The sequence below is a fragment of the Callospermophilus lateralis genome, chromosome 16 (assembly GCF_048772815.1).
Source record: "Callospermophilus lateralis isolate mCalLat2 chromosome 16, mCalLat2.hap1, whole genome shotgun sequence".
In the NCBI taxonomy this organism is placed as follows: Eukaryota; Metazoa; Chordata; class Mammalia; order Rodentia; family Sciuridae; genus Callospermophilus; species Callospermophilus lateralis.
In genome coordinates, this window is record NC_135320.1 from 90,469,170 (window position 1) to 90,483,194 (window position 14,025).

General features: G+C 53.0%; 1 protein-coding gene across 1 annotated transcript; it reads right to left on the reverse strand.

Annotated features, from left to right (window-relative positions):
• Positions 1–7,956: 7,956 nt before the first annotated feature.
• Positions 7,957–13,508, reverse strand: LOC143382095 (cytochrome P450 11B3, mitochondrial-like). Its single transcript, XM_076835976.2, has 9 exons — positions 13,270–13,508; positions 12,748–12,906; positions 10,942–11,141; positions 10,616–10,819; positions 10,207–10,361; positions 9,087–9,253; positions 8,652–8,730; positions 8,373–8,561; positions 7,957–8,070 (listed from the first exon to the last, which is right to left on the reverse strand). Exons 1-9 carry the CDS (start codon positions 13,506–13,508, stop codon positions 7,957–7,959), a joined length of 1,506 nt encoding a protein of 501 aa, XP_076692091.2.
• Positions 13,509–14,025: the final 517 nt, after the last annotated feature.

Sequence of the window (14,025 nt, forward strand, 5' to 3'; positions counted from 1 at the left end):
GCCCCCAGGCTATCAGACAACGTTACCCACCGTTAGGACAGGCCCTCCCCTTCTCGGTGGATGGAGCCACTTGCCAATCATCTCTGGAGACACCGTCTCCGAAGCACCCAGAAGTGTGCTTTACAATTTTCCAGGCATCACTCAGTCCTCCAAGCTGACAACCACAATGACCATCACAGGGGACTTGTGACCCCCTAGTTAAAACAGCTAATATGATAGCTTGAGGTAAGTCCAGCAGAGCCTTCCAGAATTGAAGCTCAGACCCTCATAACAGAGATCTCCTGTTAACAACCCAAGCAAGTGGCAAGAGTGTGGGGAGTTGAGAGTGGCCTTCTCATTGCACGCTCCACCAGAGGCCCCCAGACAACCTTTAATGCTGTGGCCCCAGAAACCAAGGGCCCTGAGAAACACTGACATCGGCATCACTGACCTTGCCCAAGCAGCAACCAGGAAACACGTGGCGGCCGTACGTTTGGCTTTGTGCTGTGCTCAGCGCCAGTCTCAGCACCATCTCAGCAAGAGCTCCTTCATCTCCCAAGGGACACAATGCACCTTGTCAGGGCACCCCTGGGTGCCGCGGCTCTGCTGCAGCATGCCTCCTGGCAGACAGGACTGCCACCACGCCATTCTCCTGACCCCCTGTGGCCACAGGACTCTGAGGACCTCGCCTCCAAGGATGTTGGACACACTGGGGGAGGACATACAGCCCAGGTCCTTAGTCCTTTGTGGGCTCTGAGCCAACATTTTCCTTCTTGACAAATTTTGCTTAATCTCACAGGTGCGGCGTGCAAAGCACCTCCCCTATGTGGGCCCACTCCAACGAAAGCCTCTTGGACCCGCTGGGTCGAGCCAGCTGGCGCTCTGGTCAGAGTCCCAAGGCCCTCACTGCTGAGGCTTGGCACATCAGATCACAGACTTCACGTTGTCCTGGTGCCCCATTCCCACACACACACACTGCCAGGTGGCGGGGGGTGGGGGCATGGCCCTTGTCCTCGCCTTCCCCGGCTGGGCCTTGATGATATTCAGGGGCCTTTCACACTCTTCACTCTGCTCCACCCTAACCCCTAGACACTGCCCCCAAGGCCAGTCTTCCTCCCACCCCAGCTGAGCCTGCTCTCAGAGCACCTTGACCTGGTTCTCTGCACGCTGGCCATGACTCTTGCCTGGGAGACGGGTAAATATGATATGCCTTGGCTTCGCCACCTCCCCAAGGATGAGATCCATAGGAGGCCTTTTATTGCACTCACAACCTTCCCAGGCCTCGCCCAAGGTGGCCCCTTCCACTCTGCCTAAGACACCTAACCAGGGGCTGCCTGCAGGGCTCTCCTGGAATTAGAGGCTCTCCCTGGGCCTGCAACCCTCTGCCCAGGTGTGTTTGGATCATGGGTATGGACTCAGCCTGGCACTCTGTCTGGGACAGGGTGGAACCAAACACACTGCCTCCCAATATTCCACCTGCAGGACGGGGCAGCTTCCCTGTGCTCTGTGTCTTGCCAGGGCCTATGCTGTGGGAGGAGGTGGCCCTCTGCCAGCCCCGTGGGATTGGCAGGGGGAGCACAATGGCAGTCCTGGCCTGTGGGATTGTCACACAGGCAGGATAAATCCATGACCCCAGGGCCAATCGATCTGGCCAGCCTCTGCAGCCATCTCGACTTTGATGTCAAGTCCATCTACCCACTTCTGCACGTTCACTAGAGACTCTTCCATTGCCCAGTGTTGTCCTCATAACATAAGGAACTCTGGGGATCTCGTGACACCAAACAACATGGCACTCCAGGTATATAAGGCTGTAGTAAAAGGCCCCACCTGTCGCTCCTTGTTCTTTGTAAGTTGCCAGTAGGACTGACAGCAAGCAAGACCACATCTAACTCCTCCATCACCTGACGCTAGGCTTCCATGGGGGAACCTTGGCAGTATGGTTCTGTCCCCAGTGGAAGCTGCAGGCACTCAATTGAAAGGAAGCTCACACAACCACTTCTCAAATCACACCCCAGCAAATCCAGCTGTTTTAGTCTGCTTTTTTGCCGCTGTGACCAAGAGATCCGATAAGAACAGTTTTAAAGGAGGAACAGTCGATTAGGCGCTCAGAAGTCTCAGTCCAGAGGCAGCCGGCTCCATAGTTGGAGGCCAGAGAGGAGGCAGAACATCATGGCAGCAAAGTGCAGAGGAAGAAAGCAGCTAGTGACATCACTTTGGGAAGCAGAGAGAGAGAGCTGTGCTCACCAGGGACCAAACATAAACCCAAAGGCACACCCCAGTGACCTACTCCCTCCAGCCATACCCAGTCTGCCTGCAGCAACCACCCAGTTAATTTATGTCAGTGAATCAATCCATTGATTAGATTTGGGCTTTCATAACTCAATCATTTCACTTCTGAACTTTCTTGCATTGTCTAACAAATGAGCTTGTGGGGGACACCTCATATCTAAATCATAACTGTGGGCCCCAAAGGCTCATGCCCATCTCATAAAGAAAAGTACATTGAATCAATTTTCCAGAGTTCCAGGGAAGATGGTGGAACGAGATGGATGTTATTACTCTAGGTACATGTATGACTGCACATATGGTGTGGCGCTGCGTCGTGCACAGAGAAATGAAAAGATGTGCTACAATTGTGTACAATGAGTCAAAATGCATTCTGCTGTCATAAATGCCTAATTAAAATAAATTAATTAATTAATATTAAAAAACCCCAAAGAGTATCTTAACATTACACAAAAGTCCAAGTCTAAAGTGTCTTCTGAGACACCAGGCAAATTCCTCCATGTCTACCCCTATAAAAATCGAAAGTAGGTTACACATATCCACTATACACTGTCACAGAGTACACATGTTTATTTCACAAAGGAGAAACAGGGGCATAGAAAGAAAGGAAGGGACAAAGCAAGGCTGAAATCCAGCCAAGAACACAAGTTCTTGAGCTCCATGTCCAGCACTGGGGCTCAGGGTGTGGGGTCATGTAGCTCCGCCCCCTGGCCTTCCAGTTGCAGCCCACCGTCCTCTCTCCTGACTTGTTGCTGCTCAGTGTTGCAGCGTGCCCCAGCCGTGCTTGCATCTCTAGGTCTCAGGCACTGCCCTGAAACCTGGGCTGCTTTCTCACCTCTTCATGGGTCGCCTTCCCAGAGGTCACTCGAGGGACTCCGGTTGTGTTGTGTTTTTCCTGGCCTCCCAGGCCTTCCTTTGATTGGAATCTTAGTGGAAACCTCTAGGACCTCCTAACTCTAGCATCTTGCAATCCTGCAGAACCAGCACCATGTGGTTGATGCCAAGGTCAGTGGCCATCTTGAGTAGTCACCGGGCCTCCAGGCAGCCTCTGAGTGCCTGGGTGATGGAGCACAGTGAAACAACCTGTGCAAGCAGGGTACCTACTGGTCTCTTCTCAAAGGCATTTTCACTTTTATACCCTTGAGCCTGAGATGGGTGTGACCTTCCCAGTTCCTGAGGTGCCCTCAAGTCCTCTTTCCCAGTCTCGGGGTAAAGTATTCAGCATTTCTTTAATAGTTGTCATTGGGTTAAAAACCAATTTCCTTAAACTGTTTCACTTGCACTTCTCTGACCACACTGCAAGATTTTCACATCTTTCTGCTTAACTTTCTGCTCCTGATTATCACTGTGAACTTGGCTAAAAACCATCCTACAATACCAATGTCACTGCCTGAATATTGTTGTGCCTTGAAATTTTCTCTGCCAGGTGAATCACTCCATCACATTTAAGGTCAGCTTCATAGAAAGTCTTAGGCTATGGAAAGAATGCAGACAACTTCTTTGCCGTAACATGAATGCCCTCTAGTTCAATTTCCAATAGAGTCTTCTTCTTCTGAAACCCCATGAGCCCAGTCTTTACTGTCCACAGGGCTATTAGCAGTCCAGCCTTCAAGGCTTCTACCAGAACCACCCATGAAGTTTAGTTTACACCAATTTAAATTTTCCAACTTGCATCTCTAAAGTTGTCCACATTCCTTGCTTGGCAAGTCTGTTCTAAAGGCATCTGAACCACATGGTTAGCTTGAGACACTGACAACCCTACTATGGTTTGGATGTGAGGTGTCCTCCAAAAGCTCAAGTGTGAGACAATGAAAGAGGGCTCAGATAAAAAATGATTGGGTTGCCAAAGCCTTAATACAATTAGTGAATTAATCACCTGATCAAGTTAACTGAGTGGTAATTGATGGAGGTGGGGTATTGGGGGCATCACTTTGGGGTATATATTTCTATCTGGCATATGAAGTTTCTCTCTCTGCCTTCTGAACATCATGTGAACTTCTTCCCTCTGCCACATGCCGGTTTTTTGTGACTAAAAGGCTCAGGGGTTACTCCAGTTGAACTGGGCTAACTGGGCTGTACGAAATAACCAAGAGACACAAATACCTTTTTGTTTGGGGTCACTGTGACGGCTCCTCTGACCTTAAGGGTCCACAGGAAGACAGAGAGAGAGCACACACGCGCTGACCCCTTTTATTGAGGAGAAGCTATTCAAATGAGGCCAGGGGTCAAGTTTCAGGGAGCTGAGTCTATCTTCATGATGTCCACTGTCAGCAGGTTGATTGACACCTGGGTAGGCCACACCCAAGGGCACAGTAAGAGAAGGAGACACACACACAAGGCACTTCCATGGAAGATTCTATCCTAAACAGGGCAAGGGGTTATATTACAAAGGAACAGGTGAGCACAGCTTCACCCCTGGGGCTGTAGCAAGACACACCCATGCACGAGACACCAACCCTTGAACCCAATTAGGGTGGAGAAAGCTCTGCCACATTTCTGAGACTGAACGCCTCAGCACCCAGTTGGGGAGTGTGACCCAGTCATGGGCAAGGTTGGTCTCCCACATCCACACTCTTCTGCCATGCTGTTCAGCCTCACCTTGAGCCCTGAGGGATGGAGCCTGCTGTCCGTGGATTGAGACCTCGGAAACCATGAGCACCCCCTAAAAAAATCTTTTCCTCCTCTGCAGTTGCTCTGGTTGAGTATTTAAGTCATAGCAGCAATAAATAAATAAATAAATAAACCTGACTAAAATAAACCCCAGTTCTTATACCAATTTCTGTAGTCCACTTTTTCTTCACTGTGACAGTTTCACAGGTCTCAGTCCATGAATGCTGACTCCATAGCTCTGGGCCCAGGGTGAGGCAGAACAGTATGGCTAAACGGCATGGAGAGGAATGCTCCTTAGCACATGGCGAATAGGAACCCTGTCTGCCTACAGCTACCACCCAGTTAGTCCACATCAGTGGGAGGACCCACTGAATCTGCTAAGGCTCTCATAACCCTATCACTTGACCTCAGAAAATTCTTTCACTGTTTAATGCGTGAGCTTTGGGGGAATACCTCACATCCAAAGCATAACCCACCCTACCTGGTCTCTAACCTGTCCCAGGCCTTGGGCTCTCCTTACTCAAGGCCACTTGACTGACCCACACCTCAGACCAACTTAAACCACTCTATGCTTTCTTCCATCTAAAAAGGGCATTAGCCTTGTATAATTATTCTAGAATCAGACATTTCAAATATTTAAAGTATACAAATCAACGGTTTGGGTATATTCAGAATCAACATATCTATAATCACTATACATTTTAGAAATTTTTCTTCACCCTGAAGAGAAATCTTGTACCCATTAGCATCACTGTTCATTTCCCCCAACACTTCTAACACTAGGCAATTAGTGAGCTATTTTATGTCTCTATATTTGGTTATTTTAGATGGTGGAATCATGTACAATGTAGTCTTTTGTGATTAATTTCTTTCAGTTTGCAAAATGTTTTCATGGTTCCTGATGCAGCACGTATCATTAGTTCCTTGCTTTTTGATAATTACTATTTCATTGTACAAATATACTACATTTATTGATAAAAAAATTTTTTAAAATATAAAGGGCATTAATGTTCCTCCACATGTAAAAGAATTATTTCCTACAAAGCCCTTTAACATTTACTCTCCCATCTTTAAATAATTTAGATCTTGCCTCCATCAGTGAAGGTTTGCAGACACGTGAGAGGTGCATACTCCCCTGGTATCCACTAATCATCCATTGTCCCATGGTCCAGGCATCTGCTCACCTAATAGAGGATGTGTTGGATTCTGATCCTTCATCAAAACAATTCATAAACAAAAAACATGGGTGAAAGGAATCCAGAGGATCTAACAAGTGCTAAATCCAGAGGCCCAAAGAACTCCATGGCTTAGTGTCACCAATAGAGCAACATATAAGGCAAATGGCCCATGTGTTGGTCAAAGGAACTGGCTGGCCTACAGATGAGGCTGAGCTCCAAGCTCATACTGCTTGTCAGACTACAGAGACCCGTAAACATGCGATCCATGCCAATTCAATCCACTGAACAGAAAGAACACAGTTCCATGTGCCAGAGGACACACCATGACTCAGGAGCTCGCTGCAGGAGGTGATGTTTACTCAGACGGTGTGTTCTCAGCTCTCCGTTACTGGGGTCAAAACACCTGTGACACTCAACTTGAAAAGAGAAAAGGTTGACTTTGCCCTTGGGCCTGTGGTGAGACAGTGCATCATGATGGGAGGATGTGGCAGAGGAAGCTCCTCACCTCATGGCAGCCAGGAGGCAAGAGAAAGGCAGGATGAGGCCAAAGGAACTGGCTGGCCTACAGATATGGACAGCAGCAGCTAAGGTCACAAGTGCACAGATCCCTTTGTTCCTTCTCTGTTGAAATCAGGGGTTCTCTTGTGTTTGCCAAGTTTGCCTATGCTTATCTGTTCTCCTGGATTGTTTTGATCACCATAACAAAGTACCACAAGGTGGGAACTGAAACAACAGGAATTTATTTTTCCACCATTCTGGATGTGAGGAGTCTGGGATGAGTGGAAGCACATTGGATTTTTCTTGGGCTTTCCTCTATGACTGTGGAAGGTCACCTGCTCACTGTGTCTGCACATAGGGCCTTCTCTGGGTGCTCATGCTCTTCTTTCCTCTCCTTGTAAGGACCTCTGTCACATTGGGATTGGATCAACCAAATGGCCTCACTTCCCATTGATCAACTCAACCCAGGCATTGTCTCTAAATACAGTCACGTCCTAAAGTCCTGGGCTTCAGGAGAGAAACACAAAATCTTCAGGGGGATATAACTCAGCCCGTAGTGCCCAGATCAGGGTAAAGTCCTAATTCCCTGCAAAACACAGTCTGCTCCACTCCCAGCCCCAGTGGAACTTTGGGAAGAGGCCACCATTCTCTATCACGTCAGGGCATTTGCAGCATTTCCCAGGAGGTACCTGCCCCAATGCAGTCAATACCTCGCCTCCAGAGAAAGGACACCTTACCATGAGGGACATTCTCTCACCCTATCCAGGTCACCAGCAAGAACGCCTGTCTGCACATCTGATCTCCATCACCATCCATTCATGTGAGTTACATACAGTCCTCACTCATGTTTATGTTCTTCCCTAACTTACACTGTGTATGCTCCAGTAACATAATGCAGAAACATGACTTCCGTCTCAAGATGTAGAAATGTAGAAATGTGAAATTGCTCCTTTGTGCTTGCTTTCTCTCTCTTTCCCCATTCTCTCACTCTGGCTGTGTGTGTGTGTGTGTGTAATTTCAGACATAATTCTAGAATGTGCCATATAGATGCAAAACATAAGCATGGACAATACTCAGAGGGATGATTCAAGGGCCGCTAGATGGCCAGGAGAAGCAGGAGCTGCTGCCAAGCGGGCTGCGGAACATGTCCCAGCAGACTGCTTGGTGAGGCTGGCAACAAAGCCTGGACTTGCCACCAAGATCTACCTCAGTGCATCCTGGCTTTGCTGCACAGCTCTGCAAGCCCTGTCCTGCCCTGGGGATTGGGCCAGTCCACTGGGCTAGGGGCTGGCTGGACCATGTTGGGGCCCAGGAAGCAGAGCCCTTGGGACAGAAGAGAGGTGGGCTGGGGTCAGGGCAGAGGGAGGCTGGTGGTGGGGCTGGCACCCTCAGTGCGCAGATGTGACTACTTGACAGGCCGAAAAGTGAGGAGGGGACAGGAGGCGGGTCTTAAAACGAAGTGGTACACCAGCTTCACATCCTCTTGGACTAGTGTCTCCACCTGGAAGGATTTCAGCACCTAGGACAGAGACAGGACTTCCCTGTGGCCTGGGCAGCAGGCCCAGGTCCTGCCCAGCCTCCTGACCAGCTTCTCAGTGCAGCCACCACGCTGCAGGGAGCAGGAGCCAGCGCACCCAGGCTGGCAGGGTAGTGGGCGCAGGACCCGCCCTCAGGGAAGACCCCGCCCCATCACGCGCACACTTGAGTGATGAGGGTTGGGGGCTGCTCACCCTGCACCAAGACCCGCTGGCCCCTCCTGGTTCCGCTCACCCCCACGCACCACTGACACCCTTCTGCTGAGCTCCTCCCAGGCCCACTCACGTGGTGCAGCAGAAGCAGCATCTCCACCTCTGCCAAGCGCCGGCCCAGACACTGGCGAACCCCGAAGCCAAAGGCCAGATGGTGGAAATGCAGTTGGCTGTCCAGCCAGCGTTGGGGGATGTAGCGCTCAGGATTAGGGAACAGCACGGGGTTTCGGCCCATTGGGTACAGATACATGTGGACCAAGGTCTGCAGACGGGTGCGCGGGGAGGTGTCAGCTGCCTCGCGAGGGGATGTGGGAAGGGGCCATCTGCTGGGTGGCCTTCGGGGCTCACTCACCCCAGCTGGGATGTGGTAGTTCTGAAGCACCAGATCTGAGCTTGTGGTTCGCTCCAAAATGCTTCCTACTGGGTAGAGCCTGGGGGTAGGACACCAACAGGCAGGGACTCAGGGGGACAGCTCCCTCCTCTTCCCTCTGTCTGCTGCCCACCCAGGACCCCCGAGGGTGCAGCAGCCCTGGTCACAGGATGTGCTTTCTTGCACCTGCTAGGCCCAGTGAGCCCCCAGCAGCCTGAGCAGCCAGGCCCAGGAGGACATGGCCAGTCGTGCATGGGACTTGGGAGTGCAATCCCAGAGGAGAGGAGCACCCCTCGCTCAGGCAGAGCAGGAGGAGCTGAGGAGCTCTGGGTTCTGAGGCAAAGCTGCTCCTGCCTGCCTCCCACCTCCAGTGAGCAGAGGGGCCAGGGCAGGTGGGGAGGGCCAGCCAGCACCTACCGCAAGGTCTCCTTGAGGGCAGCCCGCAGCAGGGGCAGCTCTGAGGGGGCCTTCTGGGGGTTTGCAGAGATGCTGGCCTCTGCTGCCAGGCTCTCCTGGCGTAGGGCCTCCTGCACACTGGGGTTCCGAGCCAGCTCAAAGAGCGTCATCACCAAGGGGAAGGCTGTCTGCAGGAGCCATGGGGACAAGGCTCAGACCACGGCACTGGCCATGCACCCCAGCCCCAGGGCACCCCTCCATGAGAACACCCTCCCCTGGAGGGGGAGGGCATGCCCCAAGCAGCACAGAGCCCTGGCACCCCACAACTCAAGACCCCCATGTCCCCCTGACTCCTGCCCTGAGCCCTGAGGGAACGACCTCTCGGGCCCCACCCAGGCCACCTCCTGCTGCCTCCTCAGGGTCTGATTGGCTCTCACACCCTGCTCCATGGCCCTGAGGGGTGACCGTCTCGGGAGTCACAGGTGCTCTGCAGCCCTTGTCCATCTGCTTGCAATGGCCGTCTGCCAGGCTGTGTTCAGACCCCTCTGACAAGCCTCACTGTCCCACCCTGAACAGGCCTGCAGACCCCAGCCAGGTCCTCCTCCTGGATCATTCCTGGTACTCCAAACACATCTGCAGCCTCAGTTTGAGATCTGAGGCTCCAAATCTCCAAAATGGCTCCTTCCAAGGTACCTCTACAGTGTCCTGAGCTCAGAAATAAATTAAGCAGTCTCCTTAGGCCCCAGGGCTTCATTCCATTCTCTACCCTGGTGCTCTGCAGGGTACATGGGAAGCCACTTGGAGCAAATGTTCTTGTGGCTGATTGATCTAGCCTTGGATAAAGGGCTGATTCACATGCTCCTTTCTAACGGGAGCCCTGATGTCTTGTGCTTCACCTAGTATAGCTGAATTCCCAGCCGTAGATCAATTCCCCAAATTCCTCCTGTCATCTGCACTGTTCCTCAATACTTATTCCAGACTTCTCCCCCAGGAGCCCACTGAGAACTGTCTGCAGTTAACAGCAATATAGCTTCAGAGAAGGAGGGTCTCAATTAGGGGCTGTGGGCAATTCAGCATCAAAGGAAATTTCTGGGGAATCAAAGTGATCCTCTCTCAATGCCAGGTATACTGGTGCCCTGACCGTGTCCACACTCCCTGCTGTGAGTTCAATAGTATTGGCCTTGATGGCATCTAGTGACAAGTCCCCTTGGAAGATCAGGTCAGCCACAATGCCACTGTAGTCCTGAGGGAAGCTGCGTGCAAGTTCCTGATGCACCTTCTGGATGCAGTTGTTGGCTGTGGGGAGAGGAGAGGCCTCAGGCCTTAGTGCTGGGAAGGCCGGCTTCACTGTCAATCCACCCACCAATCCAGCGCCTCCTCTCCCTGCTCCTCAGTGTTGTCTTAAGCCTGGCCACACCACCAACTCTGCAAGGACCACGAGGAAGGCGTGGCCCTTTTGTGTGGACTCCGTGTGGCTCTGGGTGGTGGTAAAAGGAAACCTGGATGACTGTCGTGCCCCGACCCACGGCCCTGCCTGGTCCAGCCCTTACCATACTCAGAGATGTAGTCCCAGGCCTGAAAGTGTTCCTGCCACACCTGGGAGCTCATCCAGCGGGACAGGCTCTTGGGCAGGAACATGAGTTGAGCAGTGGACTGGAACATGGCCTCCAACGCATGAATGAACTTCAGGCTGCCAGCGTTCTGGTGTGGGCCAAAGAGGCCCAGCCGCTCTCCAAAAAGAGCGAAGTTGCTGGCTGCAGAGAGGATGGCAGCCCTGAACAAGGGCAGGCCTGGGCCTCAGCTGCGTCCTGCAGCACTCCACCCCTCCCTGGCCACCTCAGAACCCTCGAGGCCAGGAGCTCCCCCAGCCCCACACCTTCGATGGTATAGTGGAAGATGCTGGTCTGGGCATCCAGGGTCAGGCTCCCCCGGGAATTCTGCAGCACCTTCTTCTTCAGGGCCTCGGAGAAGTCTCTTGCCACCTCGTCCACCATGGGGATGAACTTCTGCACGGCCTTTCCTGACAACACGACTGGATTCAGCCGCAGCCGGTTGAATCTCCATTCAGCTCCATTCCTGTAGGGCAGGCAAGGGCTTGAGAGGCATCCCCAAGCATTCCACAGGTCCCCAACCTGTCTGCCATCTTCCTGGAACCCAAAGGGACTCGGTGGTTCCAAGGGTGAAGGCGGGCCGAGGGCTAGGCAGCTGCATGTCCTGGCCTCACCTTATTCTCTCAGAGTGACCTTTCTGTGCTGGGCGATGGCCACGGAAGTCTGAAATGGGGATGAGGGCAGGTAGCCCTGGAGTGCTGGGAGGCCTGTGGGCTAATTCCTGGGAGCTGCCAGGCACACCCTGCGTCCACGTGGGCCCTGCCTGGGTGGCCAGGCTTTCTGCCAGGGTGGGGGGTGACCTGAGGTCAAGTTTGCCTGCCTGGCCCACACCATGCCTCAGGTGGGAGAGGCCAGGCTGACTCCTCTCCTCCATGTCCTTCCCCATGGAGCTTGGAGAGTGGCACCTGCTTGCTCCCTGAAGTGTCCTTGTCTTCTGTAGTGCAGAGTCCAAACTGAATCTCCCACCACATCCCAAGCATATGGGGCCCCGGGAGCTTCTGGTGCCAGTGGTGGGCAGGGCTTTGCAGCCTGAGCCACAATCAGGCACACACGCCTTTCTCTTCCTAGGGCAGTGCCTCCCATTCCTGATGATGAGAAACATGGGTACGTGCCACGCCAACACGTGTGCCCACACGGACCTCAAACACATGTGTGAAGACACTCATGTCCAAGAGTATGCACAGTGCTGCATATAACCCTAATGTGCGTGTGCACGCGCGCACACACACACACACACACACACACACGTTCACCACTTCCTTCAGGGGCACTGGCTCTCCCTTCCCCCAGACCCACCCTTCACATCTGGCCTCTGCACCAGATGCCCTCCTTGGAGGGCCCGGCCCAGGAGACTCACGTGCATATGCCCTGCTCTTCCCCAGAAAATCCACTTCCTGACACGGAGTGTGGGACTCTTCAGCCTGTGGTTCTTCTCAGCACTTCCTGCTCTTTATGGCAACCTCTTTGCAGGTGACCCACCCTAAGCACCATCTTCTCCCCGCTTCCCTGTGCCCAGTAAGGAGCCACCCCCTTGCTGCTGAGTGGAAGCTCAGGGCCTTGCTGCTGAGCTGGAAGCTGCCTTGGACCTCCACCATGCACATCCCCAACCTCCTCCCCATCACTGTCTCCCCAAAGTGAAGGCTGACTTGACCCAGGATGCAAGGGCCCCTTGGTGGTGGGACAGCCCTGGTGGACTTCAGATTCTGGCCCATGCTGCCCACGGCTTTGGTCCTGGGATTTCACATCTCTGGGCTGGTTTTCTGACCCACAGGAAGGAGAGCCACCCAGCAGCAGGAGGGGACATGGACCAAGGCCTAAAGCCGAGGGTGCTCCCTTCAGGGAGGGGCTCAGTGTTCCTTGTCTAGCCTGTGCAGACCCCATGTGCCTTTCTCCCCCACTGCCTGCTCCCCTGCCCAGGACATCCATCACAGGAACCCACCCATGCTTACTACTGACACTGTCCACCCACCCAGAGAGCCCAGGACATGTGTCCTGTGGTCTGCTGGTCTGGTCTCCTCTCCAGGCTGCCCAGTGTCAATTCCACTTCCCAACCCAACCCATTGGTGCCTCACAGCAAGAATACGCCCAGGGGCTTCTGTCCACGGTGCTCTCTGTAGACCATCCAGGGTTCCAGGGGCTTCCGCCATGGCTGCAGGCTCTCCATCTGATGCAGCTTCTCAGCATCTTCAGGCAGCATCACAGATACTATCTGTGTTCTTCCCACGTCATACCTTGGAACGTGCACAAAGCCCTGCTGGATCCCACGTCCTCTCCTGGTGCCCCTCTGGAGACCAGTCAGACCTCACCCTTCTCCTGGCTGGAGCCTGCCCCACAGGAAGTCCCCGAGCCTTCTGCCTGAGCCCTCTTCCCCTCTCAGCTTCCTCTGAGGCAAGCTTTCCTTGTGCACAGGAGGAGTCCTTGTCTCCACTGGCAAAGTCTCAGGACGTAACCCACATGCCCCCTCCTGCCTTGTGGAGGACGAAGACCACCCATGTTTCTAGGGAGCAGGAGCACCGTGTGCCTGGCGAGTGCCTGGGCAGCCCCAGAGAAGGAGGTGCTGGGCATCCTCAGCGAGGGGCTTGGCAGGGCTTTACCTGAAAATGGGTCCCAGCTCCTGGAAAGCCCGGTGCATCTGCAGGTGCATGTTCTCCTGGCCTCGCTCCTTCCAGATCTGTAGCACCCTCAGCCACTTGTTGCCTGCACACTGGGGTATGGCTTCAAAGGGCAGCACTGCCTTGGCACCCAGAGCTGCACTGGTGCCCAGGGCTCTCATCTTGCACAGGCACAGCCAGGACCCTGCCAGCCACACACCTGCCTTTGACCTCAAAGCCATTATGATGCTCCCTCCACCCCCGTTCAGCCCAGTCCTTTTTATCTCACCCAGGGGCCCTCTGTGGCCAAGGATCACGTCATGGAACAAATTGTCCCTGGACCTGCCTGAGAGATCTGGGGCACTCATAGCTGGGTCCCCAACCAAAGTTTGAGGAAGGAGATGGCCTGATGCCCGGTCCCCATCTCTGCAAGGCTTCCTAGTGGGCTAGAGACTTGACTGGGTGCTAAAAGTAGGTGGGAGCAGAGGCCTGTCCCTTCCTTCTGCAGGTTGAAGGAGCAAGATGGATGGATCCTTTATCTAATGAATAGATTAGGAGTCCTTGAATTCTTTTAATAGACCTTATTTTTTTTTAAATTGACTGTAATGAAAATAACCTCAGAACTGCAGAGCATATAAAAGCATTATGATTCTTTCTTGTCAAGTCTAAAAATATTTTATTGTGAAAGAAATGGAAACTTTTAGCTATTTTTTTTTTTTTTTTGAGACACAGGAAGAATACTGAGGGCATCCCAACAAT

Coding starts and splice junctions, on each gene's coding strand:
- LOC143382095 (XM_076835976.2), bottom strand. CDS start 13,508: ATGGCTTTGAGGTCAAAGGCAGGTGTGTGGCTGGCAGGGTCCTGGCTG. Junction 11,142..12,747: donor CCCCTGGGCGTATTCTTGCT/GTGAGGCACCAA, acceptor CCTGCCCTACAG/GAATGGAGCTGAATGGAGAT. Junction 8,562..8,651: donor ACTACCACATCCCAGCTGGG/GTGAGTGAGCCC, acceptor ACCCGTCTGCAG/ACCTTGGTCCACATGTATCT.